At 40.2% G+C, this 18,381-nt stretch overlaps 2 protein-coding genes across 5 annotated transcripts in view; one reads left to right on the top strand and one right to left on the bottom strand.

Annotated features, from left to right (window-relative positions):
- The window catches only part of slc9a1a (solute carrier family 9 member A1a), a 30,846-nt gene extending 28,533 nt beyond the window's left edge, over window positions 1-2,313 (bottom strand). The window contains exon 1 of one of the 3 annotated variants that reach the window (XM_046044675.1): window positions 1,134-2,313. In XM_046044675.1, coding sequence (XP_045900631.1) covers window positions 1,134-1,425 — 292 coding nt within the window. In that variant the 5' untranslated portion in view covers window positions 1,426-2,313. The remainder of the gene's footprint in view (window positions 1-1,133) is intronic. The other 2 variants (XM_046044677.1, XM_046044676.1) reach the window with 2 other exon arrangements.
- Window positions 1,590-18,381, top strand: part of fam110d (family with sequence similarity 110 member D) — a 43,537-nt gene continuing 26,745 nt past the window's right edge. Inside the window, exons 1-3 of one of the 2 annotated variants that reach the window (XM_046044679.1) lie at window positions 1,590-2,386; window positions 6,598-6,715; window positions 8,413-8,574. The gene's annotated coding sequence lies outside the window, so the exon portion shown is untranslated. Of the gene's footprint in view, window positions 2,387-6,597; window positions 6,716-8,408; window positions 8,575-18,381 lie in introns of both variants that reach the window. The other variant, XM_046044678.1, reaches the window with a different exon arrangement.

Genomic DNA, 18,381 nt, shown 5'->3' with positions numbered 1-18,381 from the left:
CATTTTCAGCCGTCCTGGGATAATCAGCAGCTTAAGGTCACAACTGTTTACTGCTCCTGTCAGCCCACATACTTGCCTCATTTCTTTTCTGCCTCCCTTCAGCTTCCTATACTTTCATCACGCCTTGAACTCACTCTCTCACTTTATCCTCATCGCTCATATTCACTCCATGACCTTGAGCTGCGTCCTAACAGAGAGCCACCCAAGCCAGGTGGTCCCACTTTGCCTGTCCTCTCCCCAGAGACACTGGGCTTCTCGCCCAAAAAGTAAAGGCTGTATGCGCCCCGCCTACAAGCTGGTGCTCAGTCAGGCCCCTAATGTCACAGGGAACTGACAAGATGCTGACTGCCAGAAAAAGTTAGCAGGGGACACTGCAGTGTTCTGTGGAAAGAACAACATGGGGAGTGTTTGACGATAGATGAAGAGACAGGACAGATTTTTAGAAAGAAAGGAGAGTGTGAGGTGACAAGCAACAAAAGGATGAGGAAACAGCAGACAGTGAAGCAACACAGGAAAGAGAAGGAGGTATACAGACGTCTTTCAGAGTGCAAAAGAGGACACAAACACTAGGAGGATCCCATGTTGAAAATATGCCAAATAATTGGTGTCCCAAAATCCAGACTGATGCATCAAGCTGCTTACTGTAGCAGGAGTAAGTACAGAACTAGCAAAATACCCTTTCCAGATGATGCTGACAGATCTGATGACTAATCTGCGTGACCAGCAGTATAGCTTTACCCTTAGAGTCGCCAAATGAATTGAGCTATTCTGGTCAAACTTGTTATGTCAGCATACCAAATGGTATGGTGGCATGTTATCTGATCACAACTTTGGCATCTAAATTAACCCAATAATCTCTTCATCATGTGATTTTGATCCAAAGAGCAGTCTGAAAACAAACTCTACCTTGAATTGTTTTGATATTCAGGTTATGGTGCATCTGAACAACTGGCTGCAAATGGGTTAACTTACCTGCAAAGAAAACACCTGCAGCCAGGACCAGGTATAACTCAACCCTTAGAGGGCATGTCCTGGAAAGACTTAACTCAAATTCCCAACTGTTAGGTCACATGCATTTCTACATGCTACATGCATTAACATGACAACATACGTGACATTCACATGATACTCACCTAATTTCATTAAAGACGCAAGCAGCACCCATAATGAGATTTCAAAAGGGACCTGTATGTGGGGGTAGTCGAGGCTGAGCACAGGGAAAGGTTTTTTAGTGAAGTTATGCCCTTTGTCTGCCACTTTGTGTTTGTCCAAATGTTCCTGGTGGCTGATATCCGGAGAGCTGGAAGCTCCGAGAGGAAGAACGGAGCCCTCCAGAAACACCAAAACCATCAGCAGGAGCAGTCCCCGCTCCTGTAAAGTCTTACCGATACCAGCCGGGCTGTGTGAACCCGCCCCCAAAGGCATGATGCTGAATATGATGTTGGCGTAATGTAATATGAAAAGAAATGCGATCGTGCAAGTACGACTGAAAAGCAAGCAAGTTCAAGGAAGTTGGGTAACGTTACAGCTGAGTTGGTTTCAACTCCGTAACGTTACGACAGTCAATTTAAATAAACTATTCAACCAGCGAACATTCAAACTGACTTTAACGGTCGGTTCGACTAGCTTAAACCGAACCAGAGACCCATTCTGTCCGGTAACGTTGGCTAGCTTGACTTCTGCGTTGTTGCTTGCTGCCAGGTAGACAGTCGCGCCGACACAGGCCGTTTGAAGAAAGCAGGAAATGCCAAGATGCTCTTACGAGTTTCTTTTTACAACAGCACAGACCATACTGTAAAACGCAAACCTATCCTATTCGTTTTCCCCCCTTTTTTTTCAGCGGTGTTTCACAAGTTTGTCGGTTTCTATGTCAGTGACTATCAATGTCCTCTTCGGTCAATATGTCATTGTTGATGCTGGAGGCAAGCTAGACACAGCGGCATCCCCAACACGCTTCTTCTTCCCTCTGACTGCCCGAGAAACTCGTCCGTGAGGCGGAGATGCCCAGATACTGACCTTGAAGAGAAGCCACACAGCTGTCACATAGCATTTTGCCGTGTGCCCAATGTAATTCAACTTTTTGATATTAATGTCCCCGCATGCGGCATCTCCACCGTGATCCTAGGAGGACAAGACCTTGGTATGGCGCTCAGGTCAGAGGGAGGATGGTGAAAAACTTGGGGCTTGCTGACCACTGGTTTCAGAGGCTTATCCCGGGTTGTCAAGACAAGTGGCGACAGCTCCTCTCTGTAGTGGCTTCATACATATGCACACAAAACGCACACCCTTTCGCGGACGTTTGGTGGATGGGAGGAGGAGAAGGTGTAGAGTGGAAGGGGAGGGGGATGGCCGACTACAGTGACACCTATAGGAATGGAGGTTTAAGGTATCTCATTGGTAGAAAGAAAAAGGATCTCCCTTAATGCTGCTTCTGAAACAAAAATTCTCCTTTACACATCTGTTCCTGAATTAGATAGGCTATGCTTTATCTATGTTGTTAATATTGTTTTCTTGCTAGCTTTCATAGGGAGGTCAAAGGTCAGGGCCAAATAGACTAAAGTCCAGAGAGCAGAGTATTTTTGCTCAAGGACACTTAAGCAGAATAACGTTGATGCTCACTGTCATCTAAGCTTTAACACTGTCAACTTAAATCACTACACCACTTGGTGTGATTGCTCTACTGAAAACCTTTAGTGTATGTTTGCAGTGAGCAGCCAGTTACACACCTATCATCATAGGTCATTATCCAGCCCTTTGCCAGCCCTGGCTGGTTACGCGAATGTTACCATGCTAGTGTGCCTTTGCCTACATCTCGGATGACATCTGAGATTATGCCCGAGGACACCAGTTTACGCCATGATCTGAATACTTAATTAGCATGACGTGACCTAGCATTATGAGCAGTGATATTCATATTGGCTGACTAAGGAGTGGGCCTGCATACATTTGCAGAAATTAATTTTTGCTGGGATAGAACATTGGCTACAAATAACCTTTAAGGTCACCATGTTTGTCTTAGAAGTCAGGGGTCTGTTTCAGCTACCAAGGGTAGCCCTAGAGCAAGCTCAACTCATTCCTCAATGACACTTAAGTAAAGCACATATGTTCTGTACTGAACCAAGGTACTTGTGTTAAAAGATAGTCATACTAATCAATATACTGTTTGCTGTTTGGTTTTTGTTCCAGGTGTGTAGTGTGCTTGAAAGCTACTCAAATCGCAAGTTCAAAATTATGACTCAACATAAGTGGTGAATTTCCAAGCACACCTTCCAGAGAACATATAATTGCCCTTGATGACTTGAAGCAGGCCTGCTGGCCAAGGGTAACATTACAGGCTTTTTGAAACCAGTAACGTTTTTACTCAGAGTTGACCATAGACTGTATAATAGAGAAGTTGACCGTGAGCAGCACAAGGGCATCCCAAAGTAGGGCCGCAATGATTACTCGATTAAATTATTAATCAATTTAAGGAAATTAACCTATGAATTGCTTATGTCATTTTTAAGCAAAAATGCAAACATTTGCTGGTTTCCCTCCATTGATTTTTAATAATCAAAATAACCCCTGGTTGGTCAGTTTGTCTTTGCTGTGATACAACATTACAGTAATAACTGTTGAGAAATGTTTCCACCTATGTATTCAAAATTGGCTTGCGTCCTTGCGTCCCCAAAAATTAGGCCAGTAAGACAAGAAATGAAGAGTGACATGGGTTGATTACAGTCTTGTGCTCAAATAGCTGCTTTCTGGACTTGTAGACAAGATATTGGCTAGTGAAAGAAAGTGTAAAGACATTAATTGTTCTGAGGAAAAGCTGTTAAATAAATATAGATTAGATAATGTCTAGTCTGTCAGAATGATCTGTGGTGCATTAATAAGGTATGGTCAGGGTTGATAACAGTGTGCTGCACAACACCCACACACTTAAACACAATGAAAGAGTTCAGGCGACTAAGTGTCTATGCTGTTAGTCATTTCTGTCTGTCTGTATAACTTTTTATGACTTGAGGTGTTTTATGTTTTATAGTTAGTTAGATACTGCATCATGATCGGGGGAAACACAGCGCAGGTGGCACACCTAATACTCTTGTACTGTGGTCACTGCTAACTCCTGCTGTTGGTGTGAACCGCTGTATGTTTTGCTCTAATGGACGAGTTCCAAATTAATTTTATATACTAACTGTATGCAGTATATATATATATATATATAGATAGATAGATAGATAGATAGATAGATATACTGCATACAGTTAGTATATAAAAGGGATTGTTGTAATGTTTTGCCATTAGTATACCTACAAGAAGTCAACATACTTTATTGTTTTATTTAATAACAGAACAGGAAATTATATAATACATATAATAATACAGCAGTCACACTGAGACTTTAGGAATTAAACTTTGCAAGGAGAAGTAAAATGCCTCAGTAATGATTAAACACTTATTTATTATGCTTGCCTCACAACAGGTTTCAATTTATTTTAAAATGACTTTTTCGTGGAAGACATTTTGACATGTCACATAGCAACAAAACCATGGGTGTAATAATAAAATGAGCAATTGCTGAATTTCATTTAGCTGTTTAAGTTTCAGGGTCCTATGCTCATGCTACCTCACTGTCAAACTGTCATGGCTTACTGGGCTCAGTCATTAATGTTGTTATAACCTTGTTATGTTGTTTCCCTACTATGCAAATCAAAATGTCCATTGCCAATAGTATAGATCAACAGAACACATCTTCAAGGGTTTTTAGTATGCATGCTGACTGTTGTGATTTGAGTATAATTAATTTTTCTATGTCTCCAATATGAACACACCACAGACCCAAAACCTGCTTAGAATTTGTTTTTCACTTTTAATGGGCCACTTTTTAAAAAGTGTGTTAATTGAAGTTAAAGTGTCTTTGAACTTCTGTGTACTTTGTGGAAGTGAAATTTGAATATACTTCCACATTTTCTGTTAAGACAGGCTTGGAGGAGGAGCTGTGGTTATATTGAGGGCAATGTTATTTCAGTACATGCACTCATGTCTAAAATGTATTATGAATGCCTTTATGTCTGCTGGATCTGCAGCAGTTTGTGCTGTTTGAGAGGAGGGCATCATTATTTGTACTTGTGCATTCAATTTGTGGGGGGGGGGGGGGGGGGGGGGGGGGGGGGGGGCTATTAGTTATCTATTGTCACTTATATCTTGACAGTTTGTTGTGTTATTGTGTGTTTGGTATATTTGTCTGTTGTGTTCTGGTGTTTCCCTTTTTAAGATAATGGTTTAATCATAAATGAATGTCTATTTCTTTTGCTCTCATAACTATTTGAGTTGCAACCTCTTTCATTTATCTATTTCTAAGTAGGGTTACTGCAGTACTTGCTCACGTTTGCACAGTAAGAAAGCCATGCTTGGGATGGTATACATGTTCTATTGCAAGACCATGTATTGTATGCCATATCAAGCATGACTTTACAAATCGATTTGTAAATTAAGCCCCATACAAAACTAGTAGTAACCCTAAATAAAATCTATGTTGGGACACAAAACCTGCCTCTAGCAGCTTTGTTGTGGTAAAGTTGAGATGCCAAGAACTTTGCTGCACGAGCCCAGATTTCTGCTCTATGATTCCAAACATCATCAAACTCTTGGAGAAAATAATAGGAGGCATGGTGCTGTGGTTAGTGGATATGAGGGAAATTACTCAGGAGGACGGAGCTAAACACATGCCATGCCTATCATATTTGTGCTACGACTACTTATAGCAAAATAGAGTATGTGCTTCAAGGCCACATGAACCAGATGCCCTATGGGTTCAGTGCTGCAGTCAAGGCCAATCTGCACCCTAAAGCTGAAAGCCAGCAATTCAGATATGATCAAAGATAAATTGTACTCTACTAAAATAAATCCCCAGCCAGAAGAAAAAGGAGTTGCGTGTTGAAAGCTTTCTATTCATCCAAGATCGGGCAAGAACAATTTTATTGAACCTTATTGACCAAGCCTGCAGTCCAAAGCTTATTGGCTTTTGCTTTTGGGAGGCTTTCTTTCATATCCCTGAAGCCAAAGTAAGAACAGTCTCAGTGATAGAAGTCCATTTTCTCATCTGAACTGTGCAATTACACAATTTCAGAACATAAAAACTCTACCATCTCACCCTGACTCCAAAATGGTTTATATGTCCGCTTTGAAGTTTCTATTTTCTACGTTTATCTGCATGGAGTTAGTCACTGTGTCTTGTCCCACAAACCACGCAATGTGAACAAAACAAGTCATTTATTGCCAGGCAGCATTTGAGACCACAGAAATAAAACTGGCTGGAACTTTTATTATTTCCACAGGATTTAAAAACAAGGCTATTGACAGGCTTTGTAGTTTGTGGCTTTTATCTTTGTGTTCATTTCATATGGACAAAGTGACTCCAGTGTTAAAATCCTGTAGGGTGTACAAAATCATACTTATTCAGATATACATAACACAAACAGGAAACATGAGGCTATGTGGGACTCTATATTCTACTTTGCATGTACATGTTGCTTACCAAGAGTCAGATTAAATCAGTAAATCATATACAGAGTAAGAGTACTAAACAGTTTTTTTTTTCAATCCCCTGCACAGAAACTGTCTGCATCACTCATATGTTCCTGGCTGTACTGTATCAACATGGCTTTTCGTTAGAGGCTCGCTGCAGCATCCAGCGCTGTCATCTCCTGGATTTGTGACAAGTACCCAGCAGGTATGTGGGATAAGACTTGTAAAAACAAATGGTGATGTGATGCCACCTGGTATAAGCTCTGTAAATGATGACGAGCTCTGACAGCATGTCTGTCAGCAAGGAGAGGAGCAAAATATTTTGATGGTTTTATTTGTACTCTGCAGGGCAGAGGTGGTTATTTGAGGATTCACAGAGCAAACGGTCACTTTTGACATGGAGCTGAAGCATCTGGATAATATCCAACTCCCTCTCGCTGTGTCTCTCTCTCTCTGTCTATTTGGCTCTCTCTCTCATAGGGTCATTGCTGCAAACCTCTTCCCCCGTATTCCCTCTAAGCCAATGCAAATATCACTGCTCTAACTAATTCCAGATCACATCATGCTTAATAAGTATACAATAGCTCCTGCAGACCACTGGTGTCCTTGGGGTATCATTTCCATCATCTTAGATTAAGGCAAAGACATATTTTCATAATTATGGTCATGTGGTCATGGCACGCTACGGGTCAGACGGTGATCCACATAATGTCTCTGGTGTAATTTGGTGGCTGCTCAGAATCAATGACCAATGTGACGTAAATGTTTTCAGCAGCTTAGTGCAGCTGACAGCATGCTGTAGCGAATCATTGTTCAGTGGCCAAGACTTGGAGAAATGGCACATACAGCAGGCGGTGAAATATCTGTGTTTTATCAGTCTTAAGGGTGAACTCCACTTATTTTACACAACAATTTGATTGACTGACAATCTTATAGGAGTCAAAACTAAATCAGTATTATTTTAATTACTATCAAATGTGGCCCAGTTTGTCTTCCTCTCATTCTTCTCTTTAATCTATGTCTTTACATCTTCATTTCTGTTGGCTCTAACTGTAAGGCCTACCTCAAAGATGAAGAAATGCATTGTGAAATTGCAGGATTACAAGAACAATTGATGAGAATTAAGGAAATTCAGTAAACAAATAAGGGCGTTACAAATCCAAGCAAATGAATGTGGTAGATGTGGTTTCATGGTTTCTTGGTTTTGCCATGTGTTAACACCCACCACCTCGCCACTGCAGCATGTGATTCATTAATTTGACAGCAAGCTTCCCTCCCTTCTCCCCTCTCCTTCCTCTATTTCTCTTTCTTCCCCCATTGTCTCCTACTAGTGACACCTACCTGAATGCAGAATTTATTTCTGCAGACATTTGTATCTAAGAAAAAACCCTGACACACTCAAACTGTATTCTGATGATGCAGCAACACCTCCCAAAGTCAAGCATATGACATTGTTTGCCATTGTGAAAATGTGCATGCACGACTCTGTGCCTGTAGGGGGTGCCATCATTCTATAAATATAAAATAACACGGCATCCAGTTCAAACTCTGTTCAGTAAAAATTAGAGAAGAAATTAGAGAAGAAATTGTCATCACTATGTTTTGAAAATCCTAACAGCATCAAACAATAATTTAAAATTACAATCACGATGGTATAAAGAAATAAAGCAATTCTAGGAGTGAGTACAAGTTTAAATCCCTGAGAAAAGATGCACTTGATATCTGAGTGGTGTAAATGAAATTCAGATGGGAGCTATGTGGCCTTACCCAAAATGAAACATTGCATGTTGTTTTCCTCACACACACTGTTTTAATAAAAGTCTTTAAGTGTGCCAGAGCCAGACTTTGCTCCACTGTCAGGTCAAGGTTTCCAAGGTGTTCTTTCCTTTGTGTTCCAGGCAGACCTTTTGGCTCCAGGGCGAACCATAACTCTTACCTCATTACCATGAAAGGTGCGCTCGCTCAGCGATTGTGCCCAGGTCACATCTGGCACCACCCAGAATAGACCAGGCGGGGAGGAAACCCACTTTGAACTTCAAAGGAGCCAGTAAAATTTGCTTGGAGGTATTCCACTGTATACACACATGACATTGTATTCACCATAGATTGTGCACTTGAGAGGTAAGGCATCTCACATCCCGCCACTATGAATATTTCAACTGCCTGCAAAATTTAGAGCGGACCAGAACACTGATTATCTTAGTGGGCATGGATTATTTTAGTCAGTAACTTTGTTTTATGCCACAGTTTGTCAGACTGAGTTTTTTTTAACCTGTAGAGGGCCCTATTAATTCCAGAGTGATGTTTGCTTGGGAACATCTGCTTGAATTATGACTTCATCCACAAGGCCGGGGATGAGAGGGAGACAGTGAACGGCTTAGCTCAGGTTGCACCATCCAAGGCCAGTTATGATATGAGCTGTATATCAGTACCTCTACCGGCTGAGAAAGGGAAAACATGAACAAACAGAGTGTAGGACAAAAAAAGAACATGAATTATCTCTCTCTTATCAAAATACCTGCATTATTGGGCATTATCTGCTGCTCTCTTCATACTTCACAGACCCCACACTCCACCCACAAACACAAACATTATGCCAGTCACAAAGTTGTTTGAGTTCAACAATGTTATGACTCAACCTTCGCTCTTACAATCTATAAGAGTGAACACAAATCATCCTCTCAGCCAGGTGCAGCCAGCCAGTAAGAGATGTTTGAGCATGTATCTTAACATGGCGGCTCTGTAATTCACCACCACAGTTTTCATGTATAATTTACCACCACAAGAAGTTCCTCTTTCATGTATTATTAAATGGAATAACCAGTCATTTGGACTGTGCACTGTTTTCACTGTGTAATTCCGTCGACACAGCGCTGACTGTTTGTAAGAGTATATGAACAGTGAAACTGAATGAAGACAATAATAGTCAATGTTATAATGTAGGAAGTCTCAAAATTAAATCAAATTAATGTCAAGTTTTTAGGTACAAAATTAATACAATTATAGATGTATTAAGAGAACTGCCACAGGTTCCAGAGGCCTGGACCTCGATCACTTTCACCAAAGGCTGCTCTTTTTTTTATGTTGTTTTTATAAATGAAAGTGTTATCTTGAATTAAGTAACATAATTTTAACTGTTGGATATCAAGTTATGGGACGGTTGTAAAACAAAAACATATTGTAATGTAAAATGCATGTGATCTGAAAGAAACATACACATCTCTGAAAGCTATAGCTGAAGCTAAATCTGCATGAGTTAATCTTTTGGCCACTCCAGGGCAACGCAACAAGCTGTAAACACAACACTGGCATATTATCACCTGTTAAGTTGATATATCAAACAGTTGCCTTTTATGTGTCCAGCAGATACAGAACAACATTAGCATTCATTTGGAGTCATGTTTCTGGCCAACTGCTGAATGTAAATCCAATATTTATTCCCCTTTTAGCTCTAGCTTTAGCTATTTGCTAACTTTCCCTGTCTGCGTCTGTTGCTAGTCTGAAAACAGCACTGATGAGAGTAGTAAGAATGAACAAAAACAGTAAAGTTGCGGGCTTGAAAACCAATCAAATCAAAGAGAGATGAGGAGAACTGCAGAGTCCTAATTCTCGGGTGGAGTGATCCGTGTCCCATCACACATTGTCATTTTATCCATCATCAATACAAAAATATTGATCAGTGCAGCTTTAAAGGAATATCATTCAATTTGAATGAGCTGATTTAAATGTTTTACTATTCACTCAATAGATTATAATTAGCACATTGGATACTGATTACTGACTGTGATACACTGTAGAAGAGTATATAAATTATTTAGATTTTTTTATTGTGTAAATTCTTAAAAGTAATCTTCCTTTGAGTTAATTTTGCTTATGTCAGAGCAGCCACACCAGGCATGTGAGTCTATGCACAGTTACCACATGATAACGTTAAACAGCAGTGTTATGCTTTGGCTTCAGTCTGTTCCCAGCGGCATTGCGTTTTTGTGCTGCCAAACATGAGATGCCTTCTGATTGGACAGGGAAGCTGTAACTTCCATAGTAATGAGAATTTTTATGATGGTCTTAGCCATACACAAACTGTCATCCGCCACTATGTCATGATGCCGTACATTTCTTTTTTAAACACTGTTACTCTTAAGTAAACTGTACTTCTGCTTAGCTAAATATGTCACCATGCTCTGTCACCCTCTTTAATCAGTCAAGCATTTCTCAGTTTTAGTCGCATAACCACTGTGTCAGCTCAAGGTGACGAGTCAATTCCAGAGTTCACTGCCACTGTGCCTCGAAGTGAAACCACATGAGAGTTACACAGTGACCACTGAGTCTATAAAAGGAGCAGCGCGTTGCAGAGAAAGAACCACAAAACTCCGTCTTCACCCCATTTTCAGTGTAGGAATGACAAAAATACAGTACACAAAAACACATAAAGTATGCAGGGCGCTATTTCTGGAAGACAGCACGTTTATACCAAAGGGCATAATGGGACCTATAAGGGCAATCCTTAAATCGGTTTATAGACTCACTGTTACTATGTGATGACTTATTTTATGAGTGAGGGAGAATGTTAAAGCGTAACCTTGCCTGTGAACATACAGTATATAGTACATGGACAGAGGCAGGAAAAGCAATCCAGCACAGCACAGGACAGGAGAGGCCACATCCTTCATGGCTCTCATTATATCTCTGTTCACCATACTGTACATCTGAATTATGCTTCCTAAGTAGTAATTCTGTGGGAGTAGCCACAGCGCATTAATGCATACTGTACACCCATTTCAGATAGGGGGATTGCTGCTGTACTGGAACATGAACAGATTACTGAATAAACATGACCAAGTTAATTCATGACAAATGCATTGTAGCTCACCTGAAACACTGATAACCAAATTATCCTTAGCAGGAGTTTGTGAGTATGTTGTTTGGTTAATGAAATGAAAGTTTAAAGAAAGAACTGAATGGAGAATATAACATGTAGAAGTCCTATTCCCACGCATTATCAGCAAAATCTCAGCCAAATATATTCCAAAAAGTAAAAGATTGACCAAGTAAAATCAAAAGATTGGCCCCTTTGAGTGTGCTATATCAGTATGCATATGATAATTCTACTGATTATGACTGATGCTTAACATGTACGCGGCATTGTAATTATACATTATATACAATTTGAGAACTATGTAACCAGAGATTATGTGTTTTTAAAGAACTGTGACTAAGACATTAGTCACAGTTATAGAATATACACTATATGCAGTAAATATACTTACTTTCCAGCACTAGCAAGACTTCATGCTTTTACATTAAGGTCAGTGTAATTATGAAAAATCACTGTCTATGTGCATTGTCAATTCACTCCAATTAGAAAAAAAAAATACAAAGTATATTAACGCATATTTTGTGTGTTCACACACGCATTCGTGTTGTCTTTAGCTTGAAGCATATGGGTTTGTGTGTAGGTGCCGAAAGTGTGCAATTGCTCACTTATGTTTGTCTTAAAGCACATGTGTGCATACATGTGGGTTTATCCACATTCCCGCATGTGTGTTCACCCTCACTGCCCTCGAGTGGTACAGAGAATGTCAAGAGGCTGTGGAGGCAGCGCGGGCGTGGGGAGCGTGACTCAGCGTGGACGGTGATGAGACAGGACAGATTTACAGCAGCGGGGCACGCTGCAGCATCAGACACAGGCAGGATTTGAATATTGCATTAGAGCACTGGAGCTGTCTTCACGTTGCCCCAAGGCTCTGTGGAGCTATGGCCGGGCTCTAGACCCTCATTTTCGGGGAAAACGCCTCAGGGCCTCAGACACAGTTGACCTTATAAGTCTGGAGCTGGTAGGGTTGGACCAGACTCTTCCTCAATGTATTTTACAAAGAGTTTCCCATGGTTGAGTGTGAGCCACAGTTTGCTGACGTGAGTCTGTCTGTCTGTCTGTGTAAATGTGATGACATGTTAGGTAGGTGCTACTGTGAGGAGAGGGAAACTGAGCTGCCGTTCCATTCAGCCTGTTTAAGTAGTGGCTGACCACAGAGTTGCATTCTGGACTAAACCCAAAACCACAAAGCCCAGTGTGTAGTGCAGTGAGTGGAGTAGGGTGGGAGAATACAGGCATGGCCTGGGCTGAACTCTGCAGGATTGCAGAGTATGGATAAGGATCTGCATATCAAAATCAGGAAGATGTTAAGAATTCCTGAGAGAAAACAACAAGATCAGTGCAAGATCTTCAGACCCAGAAACAAGTGAATGTGAAGGGGATTAAGATTCAAAGCTAGCTCATGCAACATGAAAAATTCAACATTATATACTTAAATTACATACCTAATATTTTTTACAGTAGGACACAGCAAAAGAGAATTCTCCCCCTCTGAAATGGTAAAAGAGAAATCCTGAAAGCACATCAGCTCAACATACAAAAAACGCAAAAACATGAGTACAAAGGACACACAAAGGACCATTAGCCACAATAGGCATTGTAAAGTGCAATACTCATGTATGGTAAAGCTTTTTTAAAACAACACTGTGCCGAGTGTTCATTTGACTCACAGCCATTAACAATGCCCACTGGAAAGCCAGACATGCTGGCAACCAGGGGAACAATACAATAGACAAACACTGCACTGTAATCAGCCCAGCCCACTGATGGATTCCAAATGAAGATGTCATCTACTACACAAGTCTGTGAGCAAAACATTAGTGTTGACAGGAACTTGGTGTGGTGCAAAATAAAGGAAATGTTAGCCCAAAGGTAGAAGCAACAATAGTTTTGACTGGAGCACTGCATCTGAACTAATCTGGACAGGATTAGTAGATGATTAACACTCTCAACAACCACAGTCAAGGTGCTTTTGTGCAGTGTTTAATCCCCAAACTGCACATGAAAATTGTTTGAGAAAAGAAAAACATTTACTCAAAACCAGTTGGAGTTAAGAAAAAGACTTCAAAAGAGGTAATCCAGATATTCAGTCTCTGCTGCAGCAATACAGGAACCCTTCTTTGGTCTTGACCACATCTTCTGTGTCTCATACAAGATGATACACTCACAAGGCCGTTCTGAATAAGCCATTGTCTTGAGTCTGTGGTCCCCAGCAACAACAACAACAAAGGAAGATGACAAGAAACAAATAACAATTGTACTGTTTTTGGAAGAGAAAAAAGTCAGCGACTGTTGAGTTTCTCCTCGTCAGCGATCATAAGGAAAGGGGGGCAGAGAAACAAAGACACATGTCATGGTGCTCGTTTGGGGTAGAACTTGAACCGCAGTCCCTAATATTCAAGAGAGCAAGGGGACTGTGTGATGTGGTCTGTGCATTTGTGTGTTCTTGGGTGGGGGAAGTGGGGATATGTGTTTGAACTTCATTGTATGCCTGCACACATTTAAAACATAAAAATGATCCAAGCTATGACAACAACAAAAAAACAGCAATTATACATTTGAATGGGCCTCTGTTTGCATTACGTAATAGAGAGACTGACGGCGACAGAACATTTATGCGTGTCTGTACCTCATGTCCCTGTAATGCAAAGCTGAGCTAGGCTCCAATTTGAGAGCACTGCATACTGTATATAGTATGCTTTTGCTGAGCTCTGATTGAAGCACTCTACCCTTTTATTTATTTATAGGGACTAATTTAGGGTCAGGCCCTGTGGCTAAAAAAGCAGCACATTCTACATGCATGCACACATAAATGCTAATTAAACATGCCATGTACAGTATTCAAATACCTGAGGGAGAAACATTTTAGAGATTACAGGGTTATACAGAATTATCTTTTAATGTAACTAACTACTTCTAATTTTTGAATACTTATTCATTGGTTTTACTTTTGGACCGACAGTAACTGTAGTTCCCTGTTCCAAAAAAACAGTTTTAAAGAGTTATCTGGATATCTTTCCCGAATAAAACCTAAAATCTTCAACATGGACTCATTCACTCAGCTAAAGTTATCCGGATAACTTAGCAAACCTGCTTCTTAGAAAAGGTACTCGCAGAAACCTTTTTTGACTAGCTGTATTCAATGATAACCAGGTTTTCCATTGAGTCTTCCAGAAGTTTATTTGAGCACAGGTGTTGTTCTCGGGTCACTGCTTCTGTAACTCTGTCTGTGCATGTGATAAGAGCCTTGGTCTATCACAGCCACCATCAGATGCAAAATTATTGATGAGCCACATCTCAATGGGAAAATCGGTGAGTCTTTGTTGGAATAGTATTGCAGTTTTATTCTCCCATGTGATATTACCCTAAAGTTCACCACAGTGGGCCTTGAAATGATCACTTCAACACATTTTATATTTCCATTTTGGAATCTGAATATCTTGTTTATTTAGATTATTGGTAACCTCAGATAGAATTTGGTCATTTTCACAAGAAAAAAAATTCTGTTTAATTATTGAGTTAGCAAGATTGCTATGACTTTTAAAAAAAATATCACTTGTTTGTACATGTACCCAAATGCAAACAGACCGAATGCAAGTGAGCACAGAGAATCAATAATATTTCCTTTAAACTAATTTTAAGTCTTAGTACTAAAGCACAAGTCATTTTCTTTCACCTCTGGCTTTTCACCCATGCCATTCTCCTAATGGTTGTGGAGTTTTATGTGGAGTAGACATTGTACAATTTTGCCCAATTTAGAATTGTACAAAATTTCTACTCTCTTGTTCTCCTTTTGCATGCAGTTTGAGGAGGATCAGGTTTAATTAATTAATTTTCTGAATGATCAACAATCTGGCTGTTGGGCAGTGTTTGAGGAAGCATCCATCTTGTTTGAATAAAACTGAAGGAATTGTGAATGGACATAATCCACCCGGGGTTGTGTTCATGTACAGTGTGACCTTACACTATGAGCGCAGAAGTAGTGTGTTTTGGCTGTGCAGAAAGGCAATTAAGAAAAACATACAGTGTTCCAGATACACCAATCTAAAATGTTTAGAGGTCAGCAAGCTATGCCAACGTGATGCCCAACCAGACAACACATCAAGTCCCAGAACAGAGTAACAGACTATGTATAGCAGCTTAGAATCCATCTAAAACTAGAGGGTACTGTGTCATTTCTGTTGACCTAGTTATCAAATTTGATCCATAAAAATGTAGAAAAAGAAAGTAACAGAAAGAGCAACTCAGGACTTTCTCCTTTCACATAGTCAGACTCAATCAGAAGAGTTATGAGTCATCGTTTCACAGTTTACTGATGCCTGACAGTCCTACTCACATCATCCCACAGGGGTTGTCACTTAGATACACTTCATCATTCAGCATCATGAGTCCCTTTTACCTGCAAACACAGACTCACTTAGCGAAGAACATAGTGCAGGTACATAGAGGAGGGCACACACTGACTCAAACATACACCAACACACTTAAACACTTTGACCACACAAAATACAAACCGATATTTACACATATGTCAAGTAAAACTCCAGGGACTGAAGAAAGAGGCGGGCCAACATAAACACTTGCATTTCCTTTCCACTCCTCTTCTTATCTCCTCTCAACCCTCTCCCTCTTGTATTCTTTTTCCTCCTGGGTTTTTCCAACTCCTGCTGACACAGCTGCATATTGGTCAGGTTGGACTCTACTACTACTCTGACAATCCCCATCTGTACGTGGGTGTGTGTTTGTCCAAGTGATAGAAGCTGAAAAGGTAGGGCTTGTTAAAGAGAGACGAATTCCTCTCAACAGTGAAAGGAATTCATCTGGCACTTGCTGTCATGCAATGGAAAGTTTACTTCCCAAAGTAAATAATTCATATGACGTGTGTTATCGGCACCTATGAAGCACATTTCCATGGGGTTTCCCAATACTGTAGACTTAAAATAACTTTGTAAATCTTGTAAATGCCACTGATTCATTCACTCATTGTTTAGACTCAGGTTATTGTTCTTCTACCAAAATATCAGCTCCAGAGAATCAAAAGAAAACATGACTCCTGCAACCTAAAGTTAACAAGGAAGTGAAGTAATAACAGAACTGCATTATTTTCCACATTCATGAATCACCAGCCTTCCACTAAAACTCTTCTCCGAATTCTGATCACTGCAAAAAAGTATGTCTCACATCCACATCCATCATTCGACTTTTTCAGGCTGGATCAATCCTCTCAGGGTAGTCACTATAAAACATTTTGAGGTAAATTACCACTTACTTGTGGTGACAAGTGGGAGGATTGAGGTGGTAAATAAAGCCTGATACCTGATTGATAATGAGGACTTTGTGTTTGTGTGTGTGTGTTCTGGTTTGTGTCACTCACTGAAATGGGGCTGTCTCTTCCTGGGGGTTGAGATGAAACCAGAGAGGGGCTCTGTTTCCTGTTTATAACGTCTTCGTTTTTAATGCTTTGTCCCCGGAGACAACACAGAAACCTCCAGCTGATAAAAGGAGAAGGGTTTAGAATAACAAGTGGACAAACAGACTTGAAGTACTATGGTGTTTTTTTCTGTAGCTAATCTCTTATTAGTGACATTAGAACAGTAATCTTGTAGTACTATCTGTAAACATGCTACTTTCCTACCAGAAACAATCTTACAGTTGTGTCTGTCTGTTGTAGAGTGTGTGCTTGATAACCTTTGTTTTCACCTTTCAGCACAACAAATCAATTAAAGATTGACGAGATGAGGTGCAACAGAAAACCAGTGAAATACGACTCTGTCAAGCAAAAAGTGTAACCTGTTGTTTGTGTATAAAGGAAAAAGAAATACACATGTACTTCCACTATTATACAAGGGCAACCGTGTATAATAATTTTAGCAGGAGCAGGTATACAACAAGAAAAAGAGGATCCTCTGTAACCCATAATGCAACAAGGGTCAGTTAGGGCAAAGTTCCCACACAACATGACAGAGGATACTAACCAAAGCAGACTTGTGACCTTTGAATACAACCTGTGAGTGGGAGGTCTGAGGCAAAAGGCAGAGATGGAGGTCAAGCTTCATTTAACATTGTTCTAGGGGTATAAACCTCTAAAGGACACTTTATAGATGAACAGTAAAGGGTATTGGCAAAAAGATAAATTCTTATATTTAGAATTTTTACAGTTTTGAGAAAGCATGGATTTTAGCTCAGTCCCAGTGGGATTCAAACTCTTAACCCTTCATGTTAGTGAGCTCAGTGAGCAATGGAAACACTAGACCAGCAGTTCCTAACCTTTAGTCTGATGTACCCCTACAGGTGTTCCAAAGGTATTTACATTTACATTCACATCTATTCATTTGGCTAACGCTTTTATCCAAAGCTTTTTATGTCAGAGGTCGCATGCCTCTGGAGCAACTAGGAGTTAAGTTTCTTGCTCACACATTGGTGGACATGTCACAGTGGGGAGTTGAATCCGGGTCTCTCACACCCAAGACATGCGTCTTGTCCGCTGCGTCATCACCACCCCTTTATTACAATTCTTTTGAATGGATATTAATTTGGTGTTATATAACACTATCAATAATATAAAACTGGAAATTGTTACAATACATTTTTCATACAAGACATAGTGATTATGGAGGTATGGCTGTTTGTGTTACTACTACTACAGAAACTGGACGTTTCAACCATTTATCCATTACCTTTACCTATCAATTTTCACTTCTTTGCTTGCTTGCCAACTAGTCACACACTTCACACACTCACAATCATGTGCTCAGATATTACAACTCAAGATATTAAAACTCAAGCTGGAATTACATTTCTATGAAGATTGGCTTACCTTTGTAGAGAAGGTTGTTATGGGTAACTGTAGGTCATTCAGAGACTCGCAGAGGAGCCAACGCATTGTGATGATTCAACTCATGTTGAGAGGCAGTTTAGAAATTTTTTAAAAAGTATAAAAGTTGTACATACAAGTACAAATGAAACAGCCACATGAACATGCCAAAACAACCTGTGCA

This window comes from Micropterus dolomieu, linkage group LG03, assembly GCF_021292245.1.
Source record: "Micropterus dolomieu isolate WLL.071019.BEF.003 ecotype Adirondacks linkage group LG03, ASM2129224v1, whole genome shotgun sequence".
Lineage (NCBI taxonomy): Eukaryota > Metazoa > Chordata > Actinopteri > Centrarchiformes > Centrarchidae > Micropterus > Micropterus dolomieu.
This window is presented reverse-complemented; position numbering and strand designations above follow the sequence as displayed.